Source organism: Coregonus clupeaformis, unplaced genomic scaffold (genome assembly GCF_020615455.1).
Source record: "Coregonus clupeaformis isolate EN_2021a unplaced genomic scaffold, ASM2061545v1 scaf1250, whole genome shotgun sequence".
NCBI classification, from domain to species: Eukaryota; Metazoa; Chordata; class Actinopteri; order Salmoniformes; family Salmonidae; genus Coregonus; species Coregonus clupeaformis.
This window is the reverse complement of record NW_025534704.1, coordinates 61653-85813: the sequence shown is the minus strand read 5'-3', so window position 1 is coordinate 85813 and position 24161 is coordinate 61653. Positions and strand designations below refer to the sequence as shown.

The following is a 24161-nucleotide window of genomic DNA, read 5'->3' as shown; positions in this document are numbered from 1 at the left end:
GCTGATGTGGATGTGGTGTTGGAGTCAGGCGCAGGACACAGAAGCTTAGTCGATCCGACATTTAATAGTCACAGGAGCAAAGAACAATCCATACAGGAGGCGAGCGAATACGTAAAACAGTGCGTAAAGTGCAACAGCACTAACAATAAGCAAACAAAAACAATCTACACCAAACGACAGGCGTACAACGACACACAACTACAAACAAAACCAAAGGAAACTTATAGGTGACCTAATCAAGACGTGATAAGGAACAGGTGCACTAATCAGACAAAACCAAACAAACATAGATAACATCAAACGGTGGCAGCTAGTACTCCGGGGACGACGAACGCCGAAGCCTGCCCGAACAAGGAGGAGGAGCAGCCTCGGCGGAATCCGTGACAGCATTGAATCAGTGTTATGAGCTACATTATGTGCAATACATGATGAATGCATTTATAGTCTTAATGCATTTATAAACATTGTTTTAATGAACCCTTATTTGTTATAAGTTAATCAACATTTATGTTTACAGCATCCATGCTATAGTTACCACTCCTATAGTTACTAGAAGGCCTATGGTTCAAATTCCTAGTTGATCAGAACTTCACACTGGGCACAGACGTCATTTGAATGTCTAGTTTTGATTTACATTTGGTTGAGTTGTCAACTAACATGAAATCAACATGAAATCAACAACAAATGTAACCATGTCATTGGATTTAGATTAAAAGTTGGGTGGAAAAAATATGAAATTCCCTTACGTTGATGACTTTTTGCAAATCCAATCAGTTTTCCACATTGATTAAATGTCATCACATTGAATTTTGGTGTTAAAATGATGTGGAAACAATGTTGATTCAACCAATTTTTGACCAGTGGGTTGTCACTGTTCTTTATTTAACCTACATTCACTACATATCCAGCTATATGATAGAAAAAATGTCTGCTATGTCAGTCAGACTGGACAAAATGGTTTGCTACGCAAAGCCATGGTGTTGATCTGAGTCAAAGAAGCCTACAAGCCCGTCTGAGAACCCTGGAGCTAAGATTATGAACAACCTTGTCCTTCCCCTCCAACTCTAGTGTTGCTACGCTCTCAACTCACCTCCCCCAGTCTCCATGCTCTCCTCTGGCTCCACTGCCTTATCTATGAAACAGGAAGTCAGTTTAATGAACTTCCTGTGTGTGACGTCAACACTGAAGCACTAGTATATACATTTTGGCAGAGAACAGATTACTGAGACAAAAACTGCTTTAATAAAAAATTAAGTGTCTACAAAAATGGCTGGACTGTGTATACAAACCCATTTCCAAACTACGTTTTTCGGCACAATGTGAGTTTTGTTTCTCCCTTTCCTGTTTTAGTTTTGTTGTGTCTGAGTCTCTGAGGCTGTTTGGTTGCAGGAAGGGGAGTGTTGGGGAGTGAATGACATGTATCATAGAAGCTTTTAAAAGTGAGCACATTCTCTATGGCTCAGGCATCTGCACATGAGTTCAGTCCCCTGAAAACAACAGATGCCAATATCACAGTCTGAAGGGGAACAGAGACTTCCTGAGTCCTGTCGCTTTCAGATAGCACCCTTCATAGAATTAGAAAGGGAAGAATATATATGGCTCTCTGTCCACCTCATCTGAAACTCCTCTGACCTCATCTGTCATGGGCAGCCCAGTAAAGTGCATGCTAGGCTTTGTAGAAGTGTCATGATAGATATGAAGTGTTATTGTTGAAGCAGGAAAACTGACTCATCAGAAATGGATGTGTGGCATAAAAACATTTAGACATTTGCTTTAAATAGTAATGTCCATTCTATTTATTATATACTGAACAAAAATATAAGCGCAACATGAAAAGTGTTGGTCCCATGTTTCATGAGCGGAAATAAAATATCCCAGAAATGTTCCATTCGCACAAAAAGCTTATTTCTCTCTAATGTTGTGCACAAATTTGTTTACATCCCTGTTAGTGAGCATTTCTCCTTTGCCAAGATAATAATAATAATAATATATATATAATATGCCATTTAGCAGACGCTTTTACCCTGACAGGTGTGGCATATCAACAAGCTGATTAAACAGCATGATCATTACACAGGTGCACCTTGTGCCCTGGACAATAAAATACCACTCTAAAATGTGTCGTTTTCTCGCACAATACAATGCCACAGATGTCTCAAGTTTTGAGGGCGCATGCAATTGGCATGCTGACTGCAGGAATGTACAACAGAGCTGTTGCCAGAGAATTTAATGTTAGTTTCTCTACCATAAGCTGCCTCCAACATCATTTTAGAGAATTTGGCAGTACGTCCAACCGGCCTCACAACCGCAGACCACCTGTAACCATGCCAGGCCAGGACCACCACATCCGGCTTCTTCACCTGTGGGATCGTCTGGGGAGGGGGGGTGCTGAGGAGTATTTCTGTCTGTAATAAAGCTCTTGTGTGGGGAAAAACTCATTCTAATTGGCTGGGCCTTGCTCCCAAGTGGGTGGGCCTATGCCCTCCCAGGCCCACCCATGGCTGCGCCACTGCCCATGTAATGAATTGTGTCAATTGACTGATTTCCTTCTATGAACTGTAACCCAGTAAAATCTTTGAAATTGTTGCATGTTGCATCTATATTTTTGTTCAGTATATATTTACATTTTAGTCATTTAGCAGACGCTTTTATCCAGAGCGACTTACAGGAGCAATTAGGGTTAAGTGCCTTGCTCAAGGGCACATCGACAGATTTTTCACCTAGTCGGCTCGGGGATTAGAACCAGCGACCTTTCGGTTACTGGCACAACGCTCTTAACCACTAAGCTACCTGCCGCCCCCATGTCTTTGCATACACACAGAACTCAATGTTAACTGTCTAGCACTGTGTATCTGTATCTATTTGGCTAGATTATTGGTCATGCCAACCTCTTAGTTAACCATTAGCGTCAATAAAGCCAGATCCCAGCAGGATACCCAAGCTTCATTGCTTACAGTAAACCAATTAGGTAACTTCCTTCCATCTAAAAAAAATGATACATGCAACCTTATATAGACACCAGTGCCAGCCTATAAGAATTTACGAAACAAAGGATGTAGTTATGCTACACACTGGCTGACTTTGGCCAAAGGTGCTCTTCAACCACTAAGAGACAAAGGCCACAATTCCTCCCCTGGAGTACATTTTAGACTCCCCCCATCCAAAATAACAAGGAACTTTGCCCTAATGGCATTTTTCTGATCACTTCCCTATAGCAGGTTTATTGACCTGCTGGTTGTTTGTGTTGTTCACGACAGCAGCATGTTAACAGCTCCTTTATCTCTGTGTCCTATCTGTCTGGGGTCAGAGGTTAGGGTAGAGGCTTGTGACCTGAAGGGATACTGGTTCGTAATCCCCAGGTGGGATTTGCATACTGCTGTTATACTGCTGTTATGGCCTTGAGCAGGAAACTCCGCCTCTGTAGATGCACCTGACCCAGGTGTCTAAAGTAGCTTGCTTTAGATTGAAACTTGGATGTAAAAATACAGGTATTACAATGTAATCTTGGTTCAACATCCTGTTTGGTGATGATAACCTTTTTTGCTGTGTTCAAAGTGATATTCCCCCCAGTGCGGGTTTCCGTAGTACAATCAAACATTCCGTAGTACATGTTTGATTGAATCCCTCGCCCTTCGTCTAAACATTGCTGAGAAGTTGATCCTATAAAGCTTGTACAGCCAGACAGGGTGTTGTCTCAGGAGATTTGGTGGTCTTGTGGTGGGGTCATGGATCCTATAGGCCACCTTAGGCTGATTAACTCAACACACTGTGATGTGGTCTCCTCTCAGACTAGCCAGGAGCACGGGAGAGGCAGTTTAATAAAGAAGCTGACGACAGATTTTTAGCATTAGCTCTCCTCTGGCATCCAGATAGTCTGAGGGTCAGCCAAGGACAGATATCTGACACAGGGGAATCCTCTGAAAGAGGAGGAGGAGGAATTGGTACAGTGGCAGGGGAGAGGGTGATACCTTTTGATAGAGTTATTTTGAAGAGTTTCATTCCAAAACACTATACACTGAGTGTACAAAACATTAGGAACACCTGCTCTTTCCATGACAGACTGAACAGGTGAAAGCTATGATCCCTTATTGATGTCACCTGTTAAATCCAGGAGATAGGTTAAAGAAGGATTTTTAAGCCTTGAGACATGGATTGTGTATGTGTGCCATTCAGAGGGTGAATGGGCAAGACAAAATATTTAAGTGCCTTTGAAAGGCATATGGTAGTAGGTGCCAGGCACACCGGTTTGAGTGTGTCAAGAACTGCAACACTGCTGGGTTTTTCATGCTTAACAGTTTCCTGTGTGTATCAAGAATGGTCCACCACCCAAAGGACATCCAGCCAGCTTGAAACAACTTTTGCCTTCACAACCCTGTGGAACGCTTTTGACACCTTGTAGAGTCCATGTCCTGACTTGAGGCAGTTGTGAGGGCAAAAGGGGGTTCAACTCAATATTAGGAAGGTGTTCCTAATGTTTTGTACACTCAGTGTATATCCATTTTCAGAAATGTTGGTAAATTAGCTTTTATTGTTTTAAGAAATGATGAGAGATTGGTGTGTTTTTTCACTATCTAGTCATGGTATGGGGTTGTTCAATGATATACATGTATTTGTTTAAATCGAACACTTGATGGTTTCATTTCAGAGAGACAAATAATTGTTTTTTTGTGCAAAATGCTATATATCCACCTCACTCTCAGAGAAATAAGTAGCACTGCAAGGTTTTACACAGTCAAATGTAAAGAACTGTACAAATGATACATTTGTGGCATCAATATAAAAAAATGAATTAAAACATTTATTCAATACAGTAATATGAGATCTGTATGTAAAACATTTACATTTGACATGTTAGTAGTTTAGCAGATGCTCTTATTCGCATTCATCATAAGATTGCTAGATGAGACAACCACATATCACAGTCAAATATACAGGATACAAACTTTCCATTCCAGCTAAACACATTTTCATACACATCTAAAATCTATGAGTAAAAAATATGAGAACAGTAATATTTTACACACAGATGACAGTACCCAGATACAATCATTTCTGATGAAAAAACACGTGTAAAATGTGTGAATATAGCGTTTAGGAAATAAACTCTTCATTTCTCAATAGTACATCATTTCCAAGTCTTACTTATGTGTTCTTTTTTAGCCTTTTAATTGTGATATGGCTATTGGCATGCCAATAAATACATTTTAATTGAGTAGAGGGAGAGAGAGGGTAAGAAGGCCTTGTCCTCTGCTCATCCACCAAACAGTGTAAATTCCTCAGTGGAGTAAGGTTAGATATCTGGAAAGCTTGGGCAGAGGTTAAGTCTGTGGCCTAATCTGCCCCTTAATAGTATCTACTAATCCCTGGTCTGTAACAGCAGCTTCTCTCTTCCTCCCCACTGCCTCGCCCTCTTTTCATTAAAAAGTCATTACACCCATTTGGTAACAATTTACCAGCAGCGCCGCTCTTCAAAAACTGCATTGTGGCATTCTTTCCCTCAATTAAATGCTCCTAGCAATCTCACTCGCTCTTCTCTCTCTCTCTCGCTTTCGCTCTCTCTTACTATTGCTCACTATCTTTCTTTCTCGTCTTTCACACCATCCCCCTATCGGCCCTGAGTCAGATGATTCTAATCCAGTCTGTTAATCCACTATAGAGGAGAGTGATAAGGAGAGAAGGATCGAGAGAGACAAGAAGAGAGGAATCGAGAGAGAAAGCGGGAGAGGGAGAGAGATGGAGCAAGTGTGTGAGAGCGATGGATAGGGGGAGGGGGAAATTCAGAGAAATTCAGTCAGTGTGCCAGATATCTAGCATAAGAGTCAGTTCTATAGAAAAAGGTCTTAATAAGGTGGTCTTGACTGATGGAGCTGACTGTGCATTAATAATCGAGTGAGGGACCCATTCTGGTAACAGTCTAATAACCTACCTCTGCTCTGCGGGGGACAGAGTGGATTAGAGCATGCTGCTGCAGTGCTCATCCTACCACCATTAAAGCCAGCACGCCTCAGACATGCTGTACAGTAGGAATTGCTAGATGATGGACCCTACATGGATGCAGTTAAACTCTATGGATTAATTATACCGAGAAGCTTAGAAAGATTTACCAAGCATTGGCTTGGTGCCCAGTGCCAAATTGTGCACCTGTTTTCTTCCTCTTCAAAACAGAGTGAATGTAAATGTGGCTTAGTGTGTTTAGACATGAGGGTCTGTAAGTGGACCCAGTGTCCTGGACCTAAACTGTCTCCCTGCCCATCTCACCTCCATACTACCATCATTATAACATCACAACTGTAGCTAGTCATCACACCAGCATGTTGCATGTGTCAATGTGTCCTATACAGTGGGGAAAAAAAGTATTTAGTCAGCCACCAATTGTGCAAGTTCTCCCACTTAAAAAAATCTGAGAGGCCTGTAATTTTCATCATAGGTACACGTCAACTATGACAGACAAATTGAGCATTTTTTTCCAGAAAATCACATTGTAGGATTTTTAATGAATTTATTTGCAAATTATGGTGGAAAATAAGTATTTGGTCACCTACAAACAAGCAAGATTTCTGGCTCACACAGACCTGTAACTTCTTCTTTAAGAGGCTCATCTGTCCTCCACTCATTACCTGTATTAATGGCACCTGTTTGAACTTGTTATCAGTATAAAAGACACCTGTCCACAACCTCAAACAGTCACACTCCAAACTCCACTATGGCCAAGACCAAAGAACTGTCAAAGGACACCAGGAACAAAATTGTAGACCTGCACCAGGCTGGGAAGACTGAATCTGCAATAGGTAAGCAGCTTGGTTTTAAGAAATCAACTGTGGGAGCAAATATTAGGAAATGGAAGACATACAAGACCACTGATAATCTCCCTCGATCTGGGGCTCCACGCAAAATCTCACCCCGTGGGGTCAAAATGATCCCAAGAACGGTGAGCAAAAATCCCAGAACCACACGGGGGGACCTAGTGAATGACCTGCAGAGAGCTGGGACCAAAGTAACAAAGCCTACCATCAGTAATGCACTACGCCGCCAGGGACTCAAATCCTGCAGTGCCAGACTTGTCCCCCTGCTTAAGCCAGTACATGTCCAGGCCCGTCTGAAGTTTGCTAGAGTGCATTTGGACGATCCAGAAGAGGATTGGGAGAATGTCATATGGTCAGATGAAACCAAAATAGAACTTTTTGGTAAAAACTCAACTCGTCGTGTTTGGAGGACAAAGAATGCTGAGTTGCATCCAAAGAACACCATACCTACTGTGAAGCATGGGGGTGGAAACATCATGCTTTGGGGCTGCTTTTCTGCAAAGGGACCAGGACGACTGATCCGTGTAAAGGAAAGAATGAATGGGGCCATGTATCGTGAGATTTTGAGTGAAAACCTCCTTCCATCAGCAAGGGCATTGAAGATGAAACGTGGCTGGGTCTTTCAGCATGACAATGATCCCAAACACACTGCCCGGGCAACGAAGGAGTGGCTTCGTAAGAAGCATTTCAAGGTCCTGGAGTGGCCTAGCCAGTCTCCAGATCTCAACCCCATAGAAAATCTTTGGAGGGGAGTTGAAAGTCCGTGTTGCCCAGCGACAGCCCCAAAACATCACTGCTCTAGAGGAGATCTGCATGGAGGAATGGGCCAAAATACCAGCAACAGTGTGTGAAAACCTTGTGAAGACTTACAGAAAACTTTTGACCTGTGTCATTGCCAACAAAGGGTATATAACAAAGTATTGAGAAACTTTTGTTATTGACCAAATACTTATTTTCCACCATAATTTGCAAATACATTCATAAAAAATCCTACAATGTGATTTTAATCTCCCGAGTGGCGCAGTGGTCTAAGGCACTGCAGTGCTAGCTGTGCCACTAGAGATCCTGGTTCGAATCCAGGCTCTGCTGTAGCCGGCCGCAACCGGGAGACCAATGGGGCGGCGCACAATTGGCCCAGCGTCGTCCAGGGTAGGGGAGGGGAATGGCCGGCAGGGAGGTAGCTCAGTTGGTAGAGCATGGCGTTTGCAACGCCAGGGTTGTGGGTTCGTTTCCCACGGGGGGCCAGTATGAATATAAAAAAAAAGAATAATGTATGCACTAACTGTAAGTCGCTCTGGATAAGAGCGTCTGCTAAATGACGTAAATGTAAATGTAAATGTAATTTTTAGGATTTTTTTTTCTCATTTTGTCTGTCATAGTTGACGTGTACCTATGATGAAAATTACAGGCCTCTCTCATCTTTTTAAGTGGGAGAACTTGCACAATTGGTGGCTGACTAAATACTTTTTTCCCCCACTGTATGTCCTTAACCTTGAGTCTCTTTCCACCATTTTCACCTCAGATAAAAATCTTGGTTGGTTGCCTTTTTAATTAGCTAATGTAAATGGATGGGTTTGTACTCCCCTCCCTTCTTCTTCCACTTCATCCATCCCTCCATACCTATCTGCTTTCTTTCCTTTGGGTGTGTTTTACATATACCCCTGAGATGCCATGGAGGACATGTCCTGAATGAGCTCCACACAATGGGGGCCCCGGGCGTTTTGTTTAGGTTCTCAAAGGAACCCCTGACAAATCCCTCTTTAGTTATTTTCTCTCCGTCTTTCCGATAACATTATAGCTGTGTGGCATGTTCCGGTGAGGGGGTTTAACCCCTTGCTGCCCATCATGATAAACCAACAGGTTTAGCTTTCCTTATGTGTACGTCAAGGGTCTGGAGTCTACACTCTTAGACAAAAGGGTTCCAAAAGGGTTCTTCAGCTGTCCTCATAGGAGAACCCTTTTTGGTTCCAGTTATAACCCTTTTGGGTTCCATGTAGAACCCACTATGTGGAAAAGGTTCTACATAGAACCCAAAAGGGTTCTACCTGGAACCAAACAATTGTTATTCAAAGGGTTCTCCTATGTGGACAGGAAAATAACCTTTTTAGGTTCTAGATAGCACCTTTTTTTTCTAAAAGTGTAGTACTACTGTTAATACTACCCTACTACTACAAACTCTGACAAAGTGCTTTGTTGATCATGTCATCTCAATATTTTAGAAAATACAGTTCAACCCGTATCAAAGGGCATCATTTCAGATAATAGACCTGTTGTGTATTTGAAAACAGCTTTTGTTCTGTTTGTTTTGGTAGCATTAGCAGTTGTGGTGATGCACAAGGCTTATATGACATGGAATACCATTTTGAGCAATTTCCAAAACAAATTTGATGGGGGAGTTATCCTCTTGAACATAAATAATTGCTAAAAGTGCTTACTGAGAGCTTACTGGAAGCACCTGCCAATCCTATAATGTAGCTACAGTAGATATACAACATCACCGTAACATCACGTGTTGAGTTGATCATTAGCTGAGAGCATTTAGGAAAAAAGAGAGCCCTGACAAAGCCACTGAAGATTGACTACTTTGTCTGTGGTCACAACATCAGGAGATTAGTTTGGGACTAAAAGGTCACCGGCTGTGAGAAGCAGTTTGGTACCTGACTTAGCAGCACAGCCAGAGTCACAGCCAGCAGCATAGACTGGGATAAAATAAGGCACCATGTTAGGAACAGCTGGATATTACAGAGGCAAAGTAACACCGAAGCATTCACATTTTAGTCACACCTACACAATTGCACACACACTTACACTAATTAGCATAGTGCACACACACATTCTTAGATGTACAAGGACACATGCATGCACAATTGCGCACACACACACACTGAATACACTCTCACGCTGAATGCACTTGAGTTATGCTGAGGCAGCATTGAGAGCCCTGTAGTGTAATAATGAGATTAAAGACAGTGTATAATACAGTACCGTCCCTCTGTCCTCAGGCTGTCAATCTCTGTGTGGGAGGGAGAGAGAGCCTATTGCTCTTTTCCTGAAAACACCACATTTACAATTCCTCATGCACCAGCTGTCCTCATCCAGTGAAACGTACTATATGAAACCAAGTGCATGCTGCAACAGACAAGCATCTCACAGCTGTGGAATATCCAGAACGGTTGACCGTGTGAGATGAGTGAGAGTGCCTTTTAAACAGTTAATATCAACAGATTGCATAGGTTGGTGCTGATTTTTCTTTCTTTACAGAACAAAGAGAAGGAGCGGATGAAGGAGAGGGAGAAGGAGGCGCGGGAGCGGGAGGCGCGTTACAGCAACGGCCACCTCTTCACTTCCCTCACCGTGTCTGCCACCACCCTCTGTTCTGCCTGCAACAAGAGCATCACCGCTAAAGAGGCCCTCAGCTGCCCCAGTGAGTACCACACACGCACACACTATTGTACGCAGTGCATACACTCACAAGGCCCAGACAAAAGCCTAATGTCATTACCGACAACATTATCGGGGGTATTGATGTATTGATGCGTCACCAGATCAGTGGACCAACAGACATCTTGCCCCAGGGTTGTCATATTGGACTGTTAGAGATGACCTTCTTGTCTTCTTTGTGTGTGTGTGTGTGTGTGTGCGTGTGTGTGTGTGTGTGGTGTGTGAGAGAGAGGTAGTGACTGTCCAGTGTAAGGGGAGGGGGGGGGGGGTGAACATGGGGAGAGGGGGCTGCCCTGTGGAACAAAATTGCTTTGGGAAGAGAAAGGGTGATCAAAAGAACAGCAGGAGAGAGAGCTTGTGGCTAGAAAAAGAAGATTCAAACAATAAGTGTAAGAGAGAGAGATGTGGTAGGACGTGTGGGTCAATAAAGATAGAGGTAGAAGAGACATATGAGCCAAAGAGAAGGAAATAACAGAGAAAAAGAGGGAAGGAAACAGAGAGAGTGAATAGCAGGGGAGCTCAAAAAGGAGAGGGGATTCCTCCTGCACTCTCTCAATGTTTTTCTTTGCTCTCTCCCTCCTTCCCTTCTTTCTCTCCTTCCTTCCCTCCCTCCCTTTGAGAATCAATCAGCTGCTGACTTCTAGGAGAACCGTCTCCCTTCCCCTGCCCGGCCCAGACAATGGCGTTAGTGTGTGGTGAGCACAGATCAGACGGCCTGGCTCTCTCTCCACTGGCCTGGAGGAACAGCTGGGGGAGAGAGAGGGAGAAAGAGAGAAAGAAAGAGAGAGAGAGAGAGAGGGTGGAGTGGGAGAAGGCAGACTCCAGGGCAAATGGGGCAAGCAAATAGAGGAAGATCCAGAGAGAAAGGTAGACAGATAGAGCGCAGAAAGAGGGGGGAAGGAAGAGGTGGAGGTAGAGGAGAACATATTGAGTGAAAAGACTCCTCAGGGGTTATCAGTTCTCAGGTCGAGAGAGAGAGAGGGGTAGGGAGAGAGAGATATTATTTAACAAACAAGTGAGCCAGAAAGACAGAATAGGAGACAAAGCTGTATGGATGATGCAGGCTGACACTATTTTTTATTTCACCTTTATTTAACCAGGTAAGCCAGTTGAGAACAAGTTCTCATTTACAACTGCGACCTGGCCAAGATAAAGCAAAGCAGTGCGATAAAAACAACAACACAGAGTTACATATGGGGTAAAACAAACATAAAGTCAAAAATACAACAGAAAATATATATACAGTGTGTGCAAATGTAGCAAGTTATGGAGGTATGGCAATAAATAGGCCATAGTGCAAAATAATTACAATTAGTATTAAGACTGGAATGATATGCAAATTATGTGCAAATAGAGATACTGGGGTGCAAATGAGCAAAATAAATAACAATATGGGGATGAGGTAGTTGTGTGGGCTAATTTCAGATGGGCTGTGTACAGGTGCAGTGATCGGTAAGGTGCTCTGACAACTGATGCTTAAAGTTAGTGAGGGAGATAAGAGTCTCCAGCTTCAGAGACTAACAGACAGAGAGGAGTTTACCTGAGATAGAAAGAGGAAGTCCATACTGAGAATTGTATATTTGTTTGGCTTACCCCATTTTGAAACAAGCGTTATAGCATGCAACACTACACTGCCCCAACAGCAACAGCAAAGACAATTCAATTGACAGTCATAGTCAATTGACATTTGTATTTATCATGAAATCAATCCAAACGTACATTCCCAAAGGGAAAGAGGGATGCTTTTTGTCTTATTATCAAACCCAATTACCTATTTTGATTGAATATTGATGTATGGATGAAGTTTGTTGTCCTTCAAGATGAGGAAATAGCGGCTCTATCTTCGACCTCGTTACCTTGACCCCTATGGCTCTGAAGACGAGGTTCAAAGAGAGAGAGAGATAAAAGAGAAGAGCGAGACAGACAGACAGACAGACAGACAGACAGAGAAGGGGAGCACAGAGGGAGGGAGGGGGTACAGAGGGGCATGGGGGTGGGAGAGGGAGGGCTCTTGGCATGGGGTGTGATTACACATGTCTGCTGCCAAAGGGGGAGGTGTGTGTGTTTGTGAGTGTGCACCCATGTGCACCTGTGTGTGTGTGTGTGTGTGAGTGAGTGATTATGAGTATTGTGTGTGTGTGTGTGTGTGAGAGAGTTCTGGTACTTCAGAATGAGAGAGACGGTGGGCACAGAGATTGCAGTTGGGGGTAAGAGGTACAACAACTGTAGCTCAGATAGAACACTGGTCATAGGCTATTGATTTGGGTTGGGGGCATAATTGTATTCACGTCTGGGTGTGTATGTGTGTGTATTGGGCTGAAGGGGGCATGAATACATTATCATTGCAAATTACACCGGAGGTGAGAGAGGGGGCGAGATACACTGGAGAGAATGGGAAAAAGAAAGAGAGAGGATGTGTGAGTAGGAGAGAGGACTGAGGTGTGAGCCGGCTGTGAGGCTATTTCAGCTTGGGAATTCCCTTTAGTGTTTGGCTTCTCTGTTCATGTATTTTAAAACTGAACCAGTTAAGATATTTTTAGTCTAGAGTCAATTTGATTTAGATTAGATTTAGATTAGATAAGAATCTAAATTGGTTTAGGCAGCATGCTTTGGGTCAGTCATAGTCAGTTTGTCTTATAATATAATAATAATATGCCATTTAGCAGACGCTTTTATCCAAAGCGACTTACAGTCATGTGTGCATACATTTTTACGTATGGGTGGTCCCGGGGATCGAACCCACTACCCTGGCGTTACAAGCGCCATGCTCTACCAATTGAGTTGAATTGAATTGGGACAGGGGAGACATATGTTTAGAGGTTGGAGGTTGATGTGAAACTAAACAAATATTTTTCACAGGTTTTACTATTTATTCATTATTGTGTTATGTCACCGTCAACTCAGTTTGCTAATATGTTATAATCAGGTGCAACACAACCATTACACCTGTAAGACCCAATATAGAGATGGAGAATGACACAGTAGCTGCAGTGGAACTACAGTCCAGACTGCAGGTTGAGGAGATTATACAGTAGGTCTATGATGAAGCTCACTGTCTGTTGAGAGAGGGGCTTTTCTCTTTGTTTGGTGGATCCGAAACAGCCCCCCTCTCTCCCCCTCTTGCCCCAATACACAGCTGCTACCTCCCTCCCCGACTGTAATCTGGAAATAGTGCATCTGGTAGTTGGAGTGTGGGAGATTAACAAGCAGTCTGCCACACTGACGTGCACACACACATACACATGCATGCACACATAAGCAGGCAGGTCTGCACGAACACACACACACACACACAGACAGACTCCCAATCCCTCTTCTTCTCTGCGTCCACAGACATTAGTGGTCCCTAACAGTAATGAATGATAGAGGGTAACACAGTTAACCCTCTCTCGTTTAACACAGTGGTCTGATATGGAGCCATATTGCCTCAGAGACGCTTTAATACGGGATCATGACATTGTCCTACATCGGGATTGGTATCTGTGGGCCCCTGTGAATTGGGACAAGGGAGACATATGTTTAGGCTGGGTGCGGGGGAGCGTGTGTGTGTGTGTGTATAGGGGAGGTAGCACCCCCTGTCATGTCTGAGGGGATGTTTCCGGTTTGGCGTCCCCAGGGAGGATTTCTCGTCAATACTTTTACAATGTTGTCTATGTATTCAATCAATTAAGTACGTGTTCATGTTGTACATCAATGTTTGGTTTGAATTTGAATGAAGTCCACAGCTATCTTTTATTTATTATTATTTATTTCAAATTCATTTCAGGGAACCTTTATTCCAATAGTGCAGAGAAAGACATTTTGTTTTTGTTTTCATCAACATTTGAACTCATGTTTATTTGCTGCTGCACCTCTTTGTTCTCTGCATACACAGATAACTGACCAATAGGGGCCCTGGGTGTCCAGCAGGGTGTCTTAATGTGTATTTACATTTGAGTCATTTAGCAGACACTCTTATCCAGAGCGACTTACAGTTTAGTGAGTGCATACATTTTTCATACTGGCCCCCCGTGGGAATCGAACCCACAACCCTGGCGTTGCAAACACCATGCTCTACCAACTGAGCTACACGGGACCTATAGCCTCAGTGTAGCGCTGTGTCAGTATGTGTGAGATTACCTCCTCAGACACAGATTAAGACACAGATTAAGACGACAGGGCCATTGTTGTTTGGCTCCTTTTGACCTAATCTGAGGGCCCTAGATTACACTCACACACAGATTACAATAGGGGGGATATACACTGAGTGTACAAAACATTAAGAACCTTCATAATATTGAATTGCATCTCCCCCCACCCTGCCCTTTTGCCCTCAGAACAGCCTCAATTCGTCAGGTCATGGACTCTACAAAGTGTCAAGTGTTCCACAGTGATGCTGTTGACTCCAATGCTTCCCACAGCTGTGTCAAGTTGGCTGGATGTCCTTTGGGTGGTGGACCATTCTTGATGCAGACGGGAAACAGTTGAGCGTGAAAAACCCAACAGCTTTGCAGTTCTTGACACAAACCTACTACCATACCCTGTTCAAAGGCACTTAAATATTTTGTCTTGCCCATTCACCCTCTGAATGGCACACATACACAATCCATGTCTCAATTGTCTCAAGGCTTAAGAATCCTTCTTTAACCTTTCTCCTCCCCTTTATCTACACTGATTGAAGTGGATTTAACAAGTGACATCAATAAGGGATCAAAGCTTTCACCTGGATTCACCTGGTCAGTCTATGTCATGGAAAGAGCAGGTGTTCATAATGTTTTGTACACTCAGTGTACAGTATTATCATACAAATATATATGATATGATAATAAGCTAAAGACAAGTGAGCTGTAAATAATATAGTGTCACATGGAAGGGGGGTTCTTGGCAGTATTTGAAATCCCAAAGCATTTCTAGGTTGTAGATCTGCCCTACATGTACACATCTATAATAGTATGTCATGACTCTTGTCGATTCTCCACTCTCCAGTCTAGTTTCAGACCAAGCATTGCAGCGATGTTGAGCTTTAGTGAAAGGTTCTAACAGTACAGACCAAGCCTTGGAGAAGGCAGCCATCGTTTCAGCACCAACAGTGTTGGTCCAACACTGGCATGTTGGTTTAGTGAACAAGGGGCCTAGTCTGTTTGTTTTAGCATCGGGGCCAATATCTACTGGATGTGTTTGTCGTTCTGTAAGGAGTGGTGTGTGAGTGTTTGTGAGGGGCTGTGTGTGTTTTTGTGAGGGGCTTTGAGTATGTTTAAATCGTTTGTGTATATACACTGTGTGTGAGTTTGTAAGGGTCTGTATGTGTTGTGAGAGTTTGAGCGATGAATGGGTCACAGTGTGCCTTTCATTATGAGTTTTAAGTGGAAACCGTGTTAGCTGAGTCCATGCTCTGTAAAACGTTGGCTTTTATGGAGAACACACCCTGAAAAGAGTGTATTTATAGCCCTGTGTTCCCTCTCATGTGTGTGGAAACTATTGGTTGAAAATAGGAACGCCACCAAAGAAATGCACCCCACCAAAGCAAAGCATACTTCTGACAAGTATTATTTAGTCTGCTTTGGTAGCAAATGTGTAATCTTGGCGGAGACATTGGAAAGACTAAAGTAAATGAATATGTAGAGTTTTAGAATGGAGATTCTGTTTTCTGTGTGTGTGTGGGTGTGTGTGGGTGTGTGTGTGTGGGTGTGTGGGTGTGTCTAGCCTTGGGCTGCTCTTAGAACAAAGACAACCCTGAGTAGTAGGGAAGAACTCTCAAACACTTTTAGGCAGTTTCATATGGACGCAACAACACTCCCAGGACTCAGAACACACACACACACTTACGCACCAATAACCTGCCTCAGACATCCCTTCAACCTCCCACCGCCATTCCAGGAGAACTTCCTGTCTAGAAAACATGTACCAGGAAGTGGAGCCCCTCTAACAATGAAGAGAGAGTAAAGCTGAGGGAAGAGAGGAGGGGAGAAGGGGTGTTTTGAAGCATAGGAGTGATTTAATAACATTGATAACATTTTATTTGGTGTCGGAAAGCATAGGTTTAAAGTTTTAATTTGTCACATGCACAAGTACAGTGAAATGCTTCACTTGCAAGCCCTACCCAACAGTGCAGTATTCAATATCAAAATACTATAACTAATAAAAAAATAATGGTAAAGAAAACCTACGAAATTAGTCAGTGCCAGGATCAAATGTACAACGTGTCATTGATAACCCTATCTGGAACAGGAAGAGTTGGCACCTGTCACAACTTCACTTGATAGCGGTATTCACAAGTCATGGGTATCTCTCTGTAAGAAATGCATCTTGACTGTAATGACAAGCGCCTCAGAAATGGTCTCATGATGTCATGAAGTTAGTTGCCATTCTTATCAACAGTGCATATGCAGATATTGTGGAGTGTCAGGGAAATTGATCTTTGTGTTTCTGTGTTGCAGCCTGCAATGTCACCATCCACAACCGCTGTCGAGACACACTGGCCAACTGTGCCAAGATGAAACAAAGGGTAAGAGAGGGGCGAGAGGGGAAAGGAAAGGTTTTTGATGTATGAAAAGCAAGAGTTGGGCCTCTATTCTTTGAAAAGTTGACTGTTGGATGAGACATTGGTCTAAACGTGTTTTCTCTCTGTTTTGCAGCAACAGAAGCTAGCCCTGGTGAGGAACAGCTCCGCGCTGCAGAACGTGGCTCTAAGGACCAAAAGTGAGTATCTCGTTTCCTCAACAACTTCCAGCCTATTTCCTCTCCTTCTTTCGCAATGAATGCCTCCTGTCTGCATGTGAATATAGTGGTGCTGCCACCTGTTGGCTGATCTATTCCACTGCAGTATGGATGTAGCGCTGACTAAATTTACATTTACATTTTAGTCATTTAGCAGACGCTCTTATCCAGCGACTTACAGTTTATTTTCATACTCATATGGATTAAAATCCTTTTGGACAGGAAGAGCTCAATTGAACCCCTTGTCTACCCCCCCCCCCTCACTTGCTCTCACTCTCTCTGTCTCTCTCTCTCTTTCTCCAGCCCCTATGATGAAGGAGCGACCCAGCTCAGCCATCTATCCGTCCGACAGTCTCCGTCAGTCCCTGCTGGGCTCCCGCCGTGTCCGCTCCGGCCTCTCCCTCTCCAAGAGTGTCTCCACACAGAACCTCGCAGGGTGAGCAGGCTGCTGTGTAGAGTCATCAGTTGATTTACCTATGCGAGTAGGGCACTGATATGAAGTCGTTTGAAACGTTGTGTAACTGTTTTGTGTTTCCAGGAATCTGAATGACGACTCACCATTGGGGCTGCGGAGGATCCTGTCTCAGTCCACAGACTCCCTGAACTTCAGAAACAGAGCCATGTCCATGGAGTCCCTCAACGACGAGGGGGAGGTGTACTATGCTGCCATGTTGGAGGAGCTGGAGAGGGAGGGGAAGGACTTTGAGGCTGACTCGTGGAGTCGGGCTGTAGATCCCTCCTACCTGCAGACCCACCGCAAAGACGTCATCAAGAGACAGGACGTCATCTATGGTGAGAACACCTCTCCTCCTCACTCTTTCGCTATCTCTCTCTCTCTCTCTCTCTCTCTCTCTCTCTCTCTCTCTCTCTCTCTCTCTCTCTCTCTCTCTCTCTCTCTCTCTCTCTCTCTCTCTCTCTCTCTCTCTCTCTCTCTCTCTCTCTCTCTCTCTCTCTCTCTCTCTCTCTCTCTCTGTGGTATGTAAAGGTATTGTATGTCCCTAACTCTGTCTGTTCTCCCCTCCATGCCCGTCTCAGAGCTGATCCAGACAGAGTTCCACCACGTGAGGACCCTGCGGATCATGGAGGGGGTGTTCCGGCAGGGCATGCTGGACGAGGTGCTGCTGGAGCCGGGCGTGGCGCACGCCGTCTTCCCCTGTCTGGAGCAGCTGATGGCGCTACACACACGTTTCCTTTCCCAGCTTATGACACGACGCACTCACAGCCTGGCTCCTGGGAGCTGTACTAACTTTACTATCAACCAACTGGGGGATATACTCACTGAACAGGTAGGAAACACACACACACACACTCAGACGTTACGACAGACACCCACACACACACATCCACAATCACACACACACACAACCCTGAAATACATACAGTCCTAGACGCATGTACCAACTTTGCCGTCCATTAACATTAGAATGCACTCATACGAACATATGCATAATCTAAACATATAATACTCACATGCACACACACACTGACTCAGATGATACCCATTGTGTGTTTTCAGTTCTCAGGCCAGTGTGCAGATGAGATGAGGAAGGCCTATGCTGAGTTCTGCAGCCGCCACCCCAAAGCTGTGAAACTGTACAAGGAACTGCTGGCCAGAGACAAGAGGTTTCAGCACTTCATACGGGTAAGAGAGAGAGAGGTGGATGGAGTGAGGGGGAGGGGAGGGAAGGGGAGGGGAGGGGAGGGGAGGGGAAAGGGTTAGAGGTACAGAGAACGGAGGAATGGGAAGGCCCAAGAGCATGATTAAATGTGTGCAATGTGAGAGTGTGTCTGTGTGTGTGTGTGGCCGCGCATGTGTGTGTGCTCGTGGTATGTGTGTGAGCTCAGCAGTCTGTGTCAGGAGGTGCCAGCTGAGGGGTGTTTCTTATGTCTTAGCTAGGAGGAGTGCTGGATAGATAACACTGAATAGAGGGCCACTTTAGTTCACTCATGAAACAACTATCACATTGTAGATGTTCTATTCAATAAAGAGTCATGATCAAGTTATTTCTGCTTTATTACCTAACTAACAGTAGTCACAAGGATGTGTTCTGGTCTCAAATTCTTCATAAGTGTCCTAGCTTTGTGGTCCAATCACGCTCTTATGGAATGCCCAAAAAATGTACATATCTTTACTGCTATCTATATTAGATAAAATTGGATTTTTCCTGGGCTTCAGCCCCTAAAGATGGATCTATACCTTTATTTTACTTGACACATTGAAATTAGTAGTGGTATTACATTTAATGCATAAGTGGTAATTATAGTATATTATAAAACTGGGTAGTTAGGGTCCTAGATGCTGATTGGCTGAAACAGCATTTTAGCTGTGTGTATATCAGAATATAACATGGGTACAGCGCACACATACTTGTTTAGTGTTCTATTTATGTTGGTAACCAGTTTATTACATCAATAAGGCAACTCTGGGGTTTGTGGTATATGGCCAATATACCACGGCTAAGGGCTGTATTCAGGCACTCCGTTTCGCGTTGTGCATAAGAACAGCCCTTAGCCGTGGTATATTTAAGCAATAAAGCCAGAGGAGGTGTAGTATATGGCCAATATACCACGGCTAAGGGCTGTTCTTAAGGACGACGCAACGCGGAGTGCCTGGACACAGCCCTTAGCTGTGGTATATTGGCCATATATCACAAACCCCTGAGGAGCCTTATTGCAATTATAAACTAGTTACCAACATAATTAGAGCAGTAAAACTAAATGTTTTGTCATACCTGTGGTATACGGTCTGATATACCATGGCTTTCAGCCAATCACAATTCAGGACTCAAACCACCCAGTTTATAATGGCCAATATACCACACCCCCTCTGGCCTTATTGCGTAAATATATAATAAGTGGTATTTAATCTGATCTATCCCATAATCAGAGGGTAAGCCGGGGGCCCCTACTGCGTCGCCATGGCATCCAGGAGTGCATCCTGCTGGTGACTCAACGCATCACCAAATACCCTGTCCTCATCCAGCGCATCCTGGACAACACCAAGGGTAAGACCTGACTCCAGAACAGCTATAGCAGCTTAGTGAGTAGACTCACACAGCATAAAAGCTGAACACAGAACAGCCACTACAGCTCAGGGAGTAGACAAAAACGTATAAGAACTGAATAATCTCTACATACACAGCAGTAGAATACCCATACACAACTGAAATGCTTTTGAATACAACTGACCTCAAGACACTCCTCATCATCATCATCATCTCTCCCCCCCGAACAGGCAGTGAAGAGGAGGCCAAGTCCCTAGCCCAGTCCCTGTCCCTGATCCGGGACTTGTTGAGCTCTGTGGACCAGCAGGTGGCAGAGCTGGAGCGGACCCAGAGGCTCCAGGAGATCAGGGCCAGATTGGACCCCCGGGCCCAGGCAGAGGTCAGGGGAGGAGGGGTGTTCAGGGGAGGGGAGCTGCTCCGCAGGACGCTCCTCCACGAGGGCACACTGCTGTGGAAGACACAAGGATCCAGACTCAAAGGTAGGGAGGGAGTGTGTATCTGAGAGAGAAAGAGGTAGAGAGAGATAAAGGGGGTATGATTGTTCGTGTATCTTTACAGAATAAGTGTGGAGAAACAAGGTTGCATACTCTATGTATCTTTTACAATGTTCCACTCTGTGTGTGTATGTAGATGTGCAGGTCCTGCTGATGACAGACATCCTGGTGTTCATGCAGGAGAAGGACCAGAAGTATTTCTTCCCCTGCATAGTAAGTCTGCCCCTCTCCTTTCCACTCATCTGACTCATCCTCCTCTCCTCTCTACTCATCTCTTCTGCTTTCCGACTTTTGTTCAGCAGGTCCTCCATTGCTTCTGTCTTTGCCTTTCCACACATCTAACTTTATTTAGTATAAATGTTATATCACAGAGCTAACATCTCCCCCCTTTCTGTCTCTCTCTCTCTCCTTCTCTATCGCTCTCTCTCTCCTTCTCTATCGCTCTCTCTCTTAGGACAAGCCTGCAGTGTTGTCTCTGAAGAACCTGATTGTGAGGGACATAGCCAATCAGGAGCGAGGGATGTTCCTGATCAGTGACTCCACCCCCCCAGAGATGTACGAGCTGCACGGCACCTCACGAGACGACAGGAACAACTGGATGAGACTCATACAGCAGACCGTCAGCAGGTCAGCTACTGTAATACACACATACACACACACCTGCTCAACTCATTCAGAGCTTTGCCGATTTCAATTTTGAGAATTCTCTATCATCCTTAATGGAATCCTAGGGGTCCTTCCTTATGCCCCGGCACTATCCTTAACCTGACCATACCTCACCTTCTCCTCACTCTCTCTCGCTCTCTCTCTCACCCTCCAGCTGTCCGTCCAGAGAGGACTTCCCCCTGATAGAGACAGAGGACAAGGCTTTACTGCGCAGACTCAGAGGTACAACCTCTTCTCCTCCACCTTTCTCTTTCTCTATCATTCCTGTGCTACACTTGTCTATTCATCGTCCCTTAATAGACAACATCCGCATCATTCTGAACATTCAGTTGTTTTAGACCTGAAGATGCATCTTACTGACTAGAATGTGTTTCTAGCTGACATCCAGCAGAAGGACAGGGAGGTGCTGGAGCTCCTCCAGGAGAGAGTGACTCTGTTCTCTGACCTGGCTGAGGTCACCGGTGGGGGTCAGGAGGTCATGCCCCTCACCAACTCTAGGAACATCTTCCGGGCCGACACCCCCTATGCACCCCAGGCGGAATACCTACTCACCGACGCCATCTCAGAGGGTAAGCGAATGTAGAATTTACCTTGATTCTAATTCCTGATCTATGGTCAGTTTGACTTTTCACCACCTAATAGTGAGGCGAGAGGCTGGTGTAGGGCTGGGTCATCCTAAGTCAGTGCCATAGAGGGTAAGGTGAGGGTTAATGCCGTCTTACGAGGCAGGTATTAAAATGAGGCCTAACCCAGAGCTTAGCACTGCAGAGAGAGAGGTAGAATTAAATAATGAGCACCCTATAAGAGTATAAGTATCAGCTAGTCATAGCCTCTCAGGAGTCAATCTGAGATCACCAACAAAACCTCAGTTATTAACCCCTGAGTGTAGTGTTATGCAGTGAGTAGGACGATGTTACATTGTGGTGTTAATGTTGCTATGCCTCTTCTTTAGTTTTTAATTCCCTCTCCTTCCCTCTTTTCATCAGTTGACAGGCTGAGTGAGTTGCTGCTGGGTTCTAACATTGAGCTTCCCAAGTCCAACGGTAGCACCAATGGTGACCAGAACCACAAAGGGGCGCCAGTGAGCAGTGAGTGGTTTTGCTTAGTCTTTTACCACTGGGAGATGGTGGAGGGTTGTCTCTACAGTGTTTCATCTCTCACTTACCAATCAGCTCACTTTCTCTCTCCTTCTATCCCACCCATTTACAGATGGAGATTCGATCTCCGTCAACGGAACTCATGAATTCAAAGGAAGTCCAGCGTCCAAGGTGAGAGAGGATGACTGTGCCTTAGGGTTGAATAACATATACATAAGCCACAACTGTGACTGTAATACATAATCAGTTATAATGACTTCATGTTTTGTGGGTGTTCTTTATCCTTTCAGGACAGAAATGGTAACCAGCTACAGGACAGACCCCTAAATGAGGAGGTGTGTCAGAGGCTGGTGAACCTCAATGCTCAGCTCCACGCTCTACAGGTGAGGCTGAATTTTGCCTTTCATAGGGGTCCTTCCCTACACCCCAGTTCCAACCTAGATTCAAAACTCACTCTCTCCTTCCTCTCTCTCCCAGGCCGCCGTCATTCACCAGGACTCTGTCCTCGAGCTCCGCCTCCGTGAGGGTACTGGCCCTGCCTCCTCAGGTTCCTCCACTCCCACCCCCACTCCTCCAAACTCCTTCCCCAGGCTGTGCCGTTCCATGTCACGTGACACAGGTCTGGATGCGGGCACGGTGGCAACCATGGGGGACATGGCCATGCTCCAGAGGCAGCATGTTCTGCTGCAGGAGGAGGTGGGGAGGCTGCGCCCCCTGGAGGCCAGGCTGAGGGAGAGCGAGAAGGCCCAGGCTCAGATGGAGCAGCAGCTCAGGGACATGAAGGGCAGGAGGGGAAGCAGAGGCAGCAGAGGCAGCAGAGGCAGTAACGGAGACATCGTGGTGGATGTTACAGCCTTAGAGCAGGTGAGCAAAGTAACCTCTGGCAGAGGTGTGTGAATGTCAAGTGTGGGAGTTTGGGGTCAAGTGTGCTTGGGTTTAGGTAGACTTACAGTCCTCACCCCAACTGGCTGAATCACTAAGCCATTCAAGAAGCACTAGTGGTTGATCTGTAGGTGAGCTCATAGAGGATATGATGACATTACTTTTCTCCTTTACTAGGCTCCTGCTAAAAGAAGAGGAAGTGGTGATGGCGAGCCCAGCCCTGTCGCCCCATTGGCCTGTCAGGAACCAGTGGACCAATTGGACGGCGTACAGGAAGGCAGTGAGGAGGAGGAAGAGGAGGACTCAGAGGAAGAGGAAGATGTAGTGAAGGTTTCACCACGCTCCGACAGTCCAAGAGGTGAGTAATTGACCCACAGTGTCTATCTTTCCTGTATTGAGTGTAATTGGAATATCTAGGGGCAAACAGTAATGCAGGCACTAGGGATGGGGGTGTGAGCATGCGGGTCTGGGCAGATGGGATGTGGTCATTGTTTGTGTGCGTCTGTAAGTTGTTGTTTATATGTATACGTTTGTATGTGGAGTAAAACATTTAAATAGAAGGAATATCTACGGCACTAAAGTATTAGTCATTGGTAGGGTGTAATCAGTGCGATAAAGAGGTCTATGACTCGATCACTTTGGGATTGGCCAAATCCATGGAATCTAAAAAGAATCCCTATGGTGTCCATGACAACTGATCTTTACACATTTCTGACCTTTAACCGTATCACACCTAGTTTACCTTGTCACACACACACGCCACACACACACACACATTTCTCACTCTCTACCTCTGCATATTGAAGGTGTGTCAGCACGTCATATCTCTAGCTATCTGTTTGGCACTGATTTCTCAGCTGTTTATAGAGTAGGCAGAGTTTTGTGTACTATGTCCTGCCCTCCCTCTATCTCTCTGTTTGTTGATAGTCAATAATAGCTCTCTGTCCTCTCCACTCTTTACTTTTCCACCCTTTTCATACATTTTCATTCAACTTTGATCATACAGTATATGGTAGGTTTAGAGGGAACATTCAGAGTATTGAGAGACAGTCACTGTTTTTTATGCCCTTCTTACTT

The 24161-nt window shown here is 44.7% G+C and overlaps 1 protein-coding gene across 3 annotated transcripts in view; it reads left to right on the top strand.

The window, feature by feature from the left end:
- LOC121572415 (rho guanine nucleotide exchange factor 2-like) overlaps positions 1-24161 on the top strand; it is a 52189-nt gene that overhangs the window by 26992 nt on the left and 1036 nt on the right. For all 3 annotated transcript variants that reach the window (XM_045217840.1, XM_045217842.1, XM_045217841.1), the window contains 18 exons: positions 10065-10227; positions 16661-16728; positions 16859-16922; positions 17244-17376; positions 17479-17732; positions 17976-18226; positions 18457-18582; positions 19828-19945; positions 20176-20424; positions 20576-20652; positions 20894-21066; positions 21260-21327; positions 21483-21674; positions 22092-22193; positions 22315-22373; positions 22493-22585; positions 22680-23066; positions 23262-23442. In XM_045217840.1, coding sequence (XP_045073775.1) covers positions 10065-10227; positions 16661-16728; positions 16859-16922; positions 17244-17376; positions 17479-17732; positions 17976-18226; positions 18457-18582; positions 19828-19945; positions 20176-20424; positions 20576-20652; positions 20894-21066; positions 21260-21327; positions 21483-21674; positions 22092-22193; positions 22315-22373; positions 22493-22585; positions 22680-23066; positions 23262-23442 — 2758 coding nt within the window. The remainder of the gene's footprint in view (positions 1-10064; positions 10228-16660; positions 16729-16858; positions 16923-17243; positions 17377-17478; positions 17733-17975; positions 18227-18456; positions 18583-19827; positions 19946-20175; positions 20425-20575; positions 20653-20893; positions 21067-21259; positions 21328-21482; positions 21675-22091; positions 22194-22314; positions 22374-22492; positions 22586-22679; positions 23067-23261; positions 23443-24161) is intronic.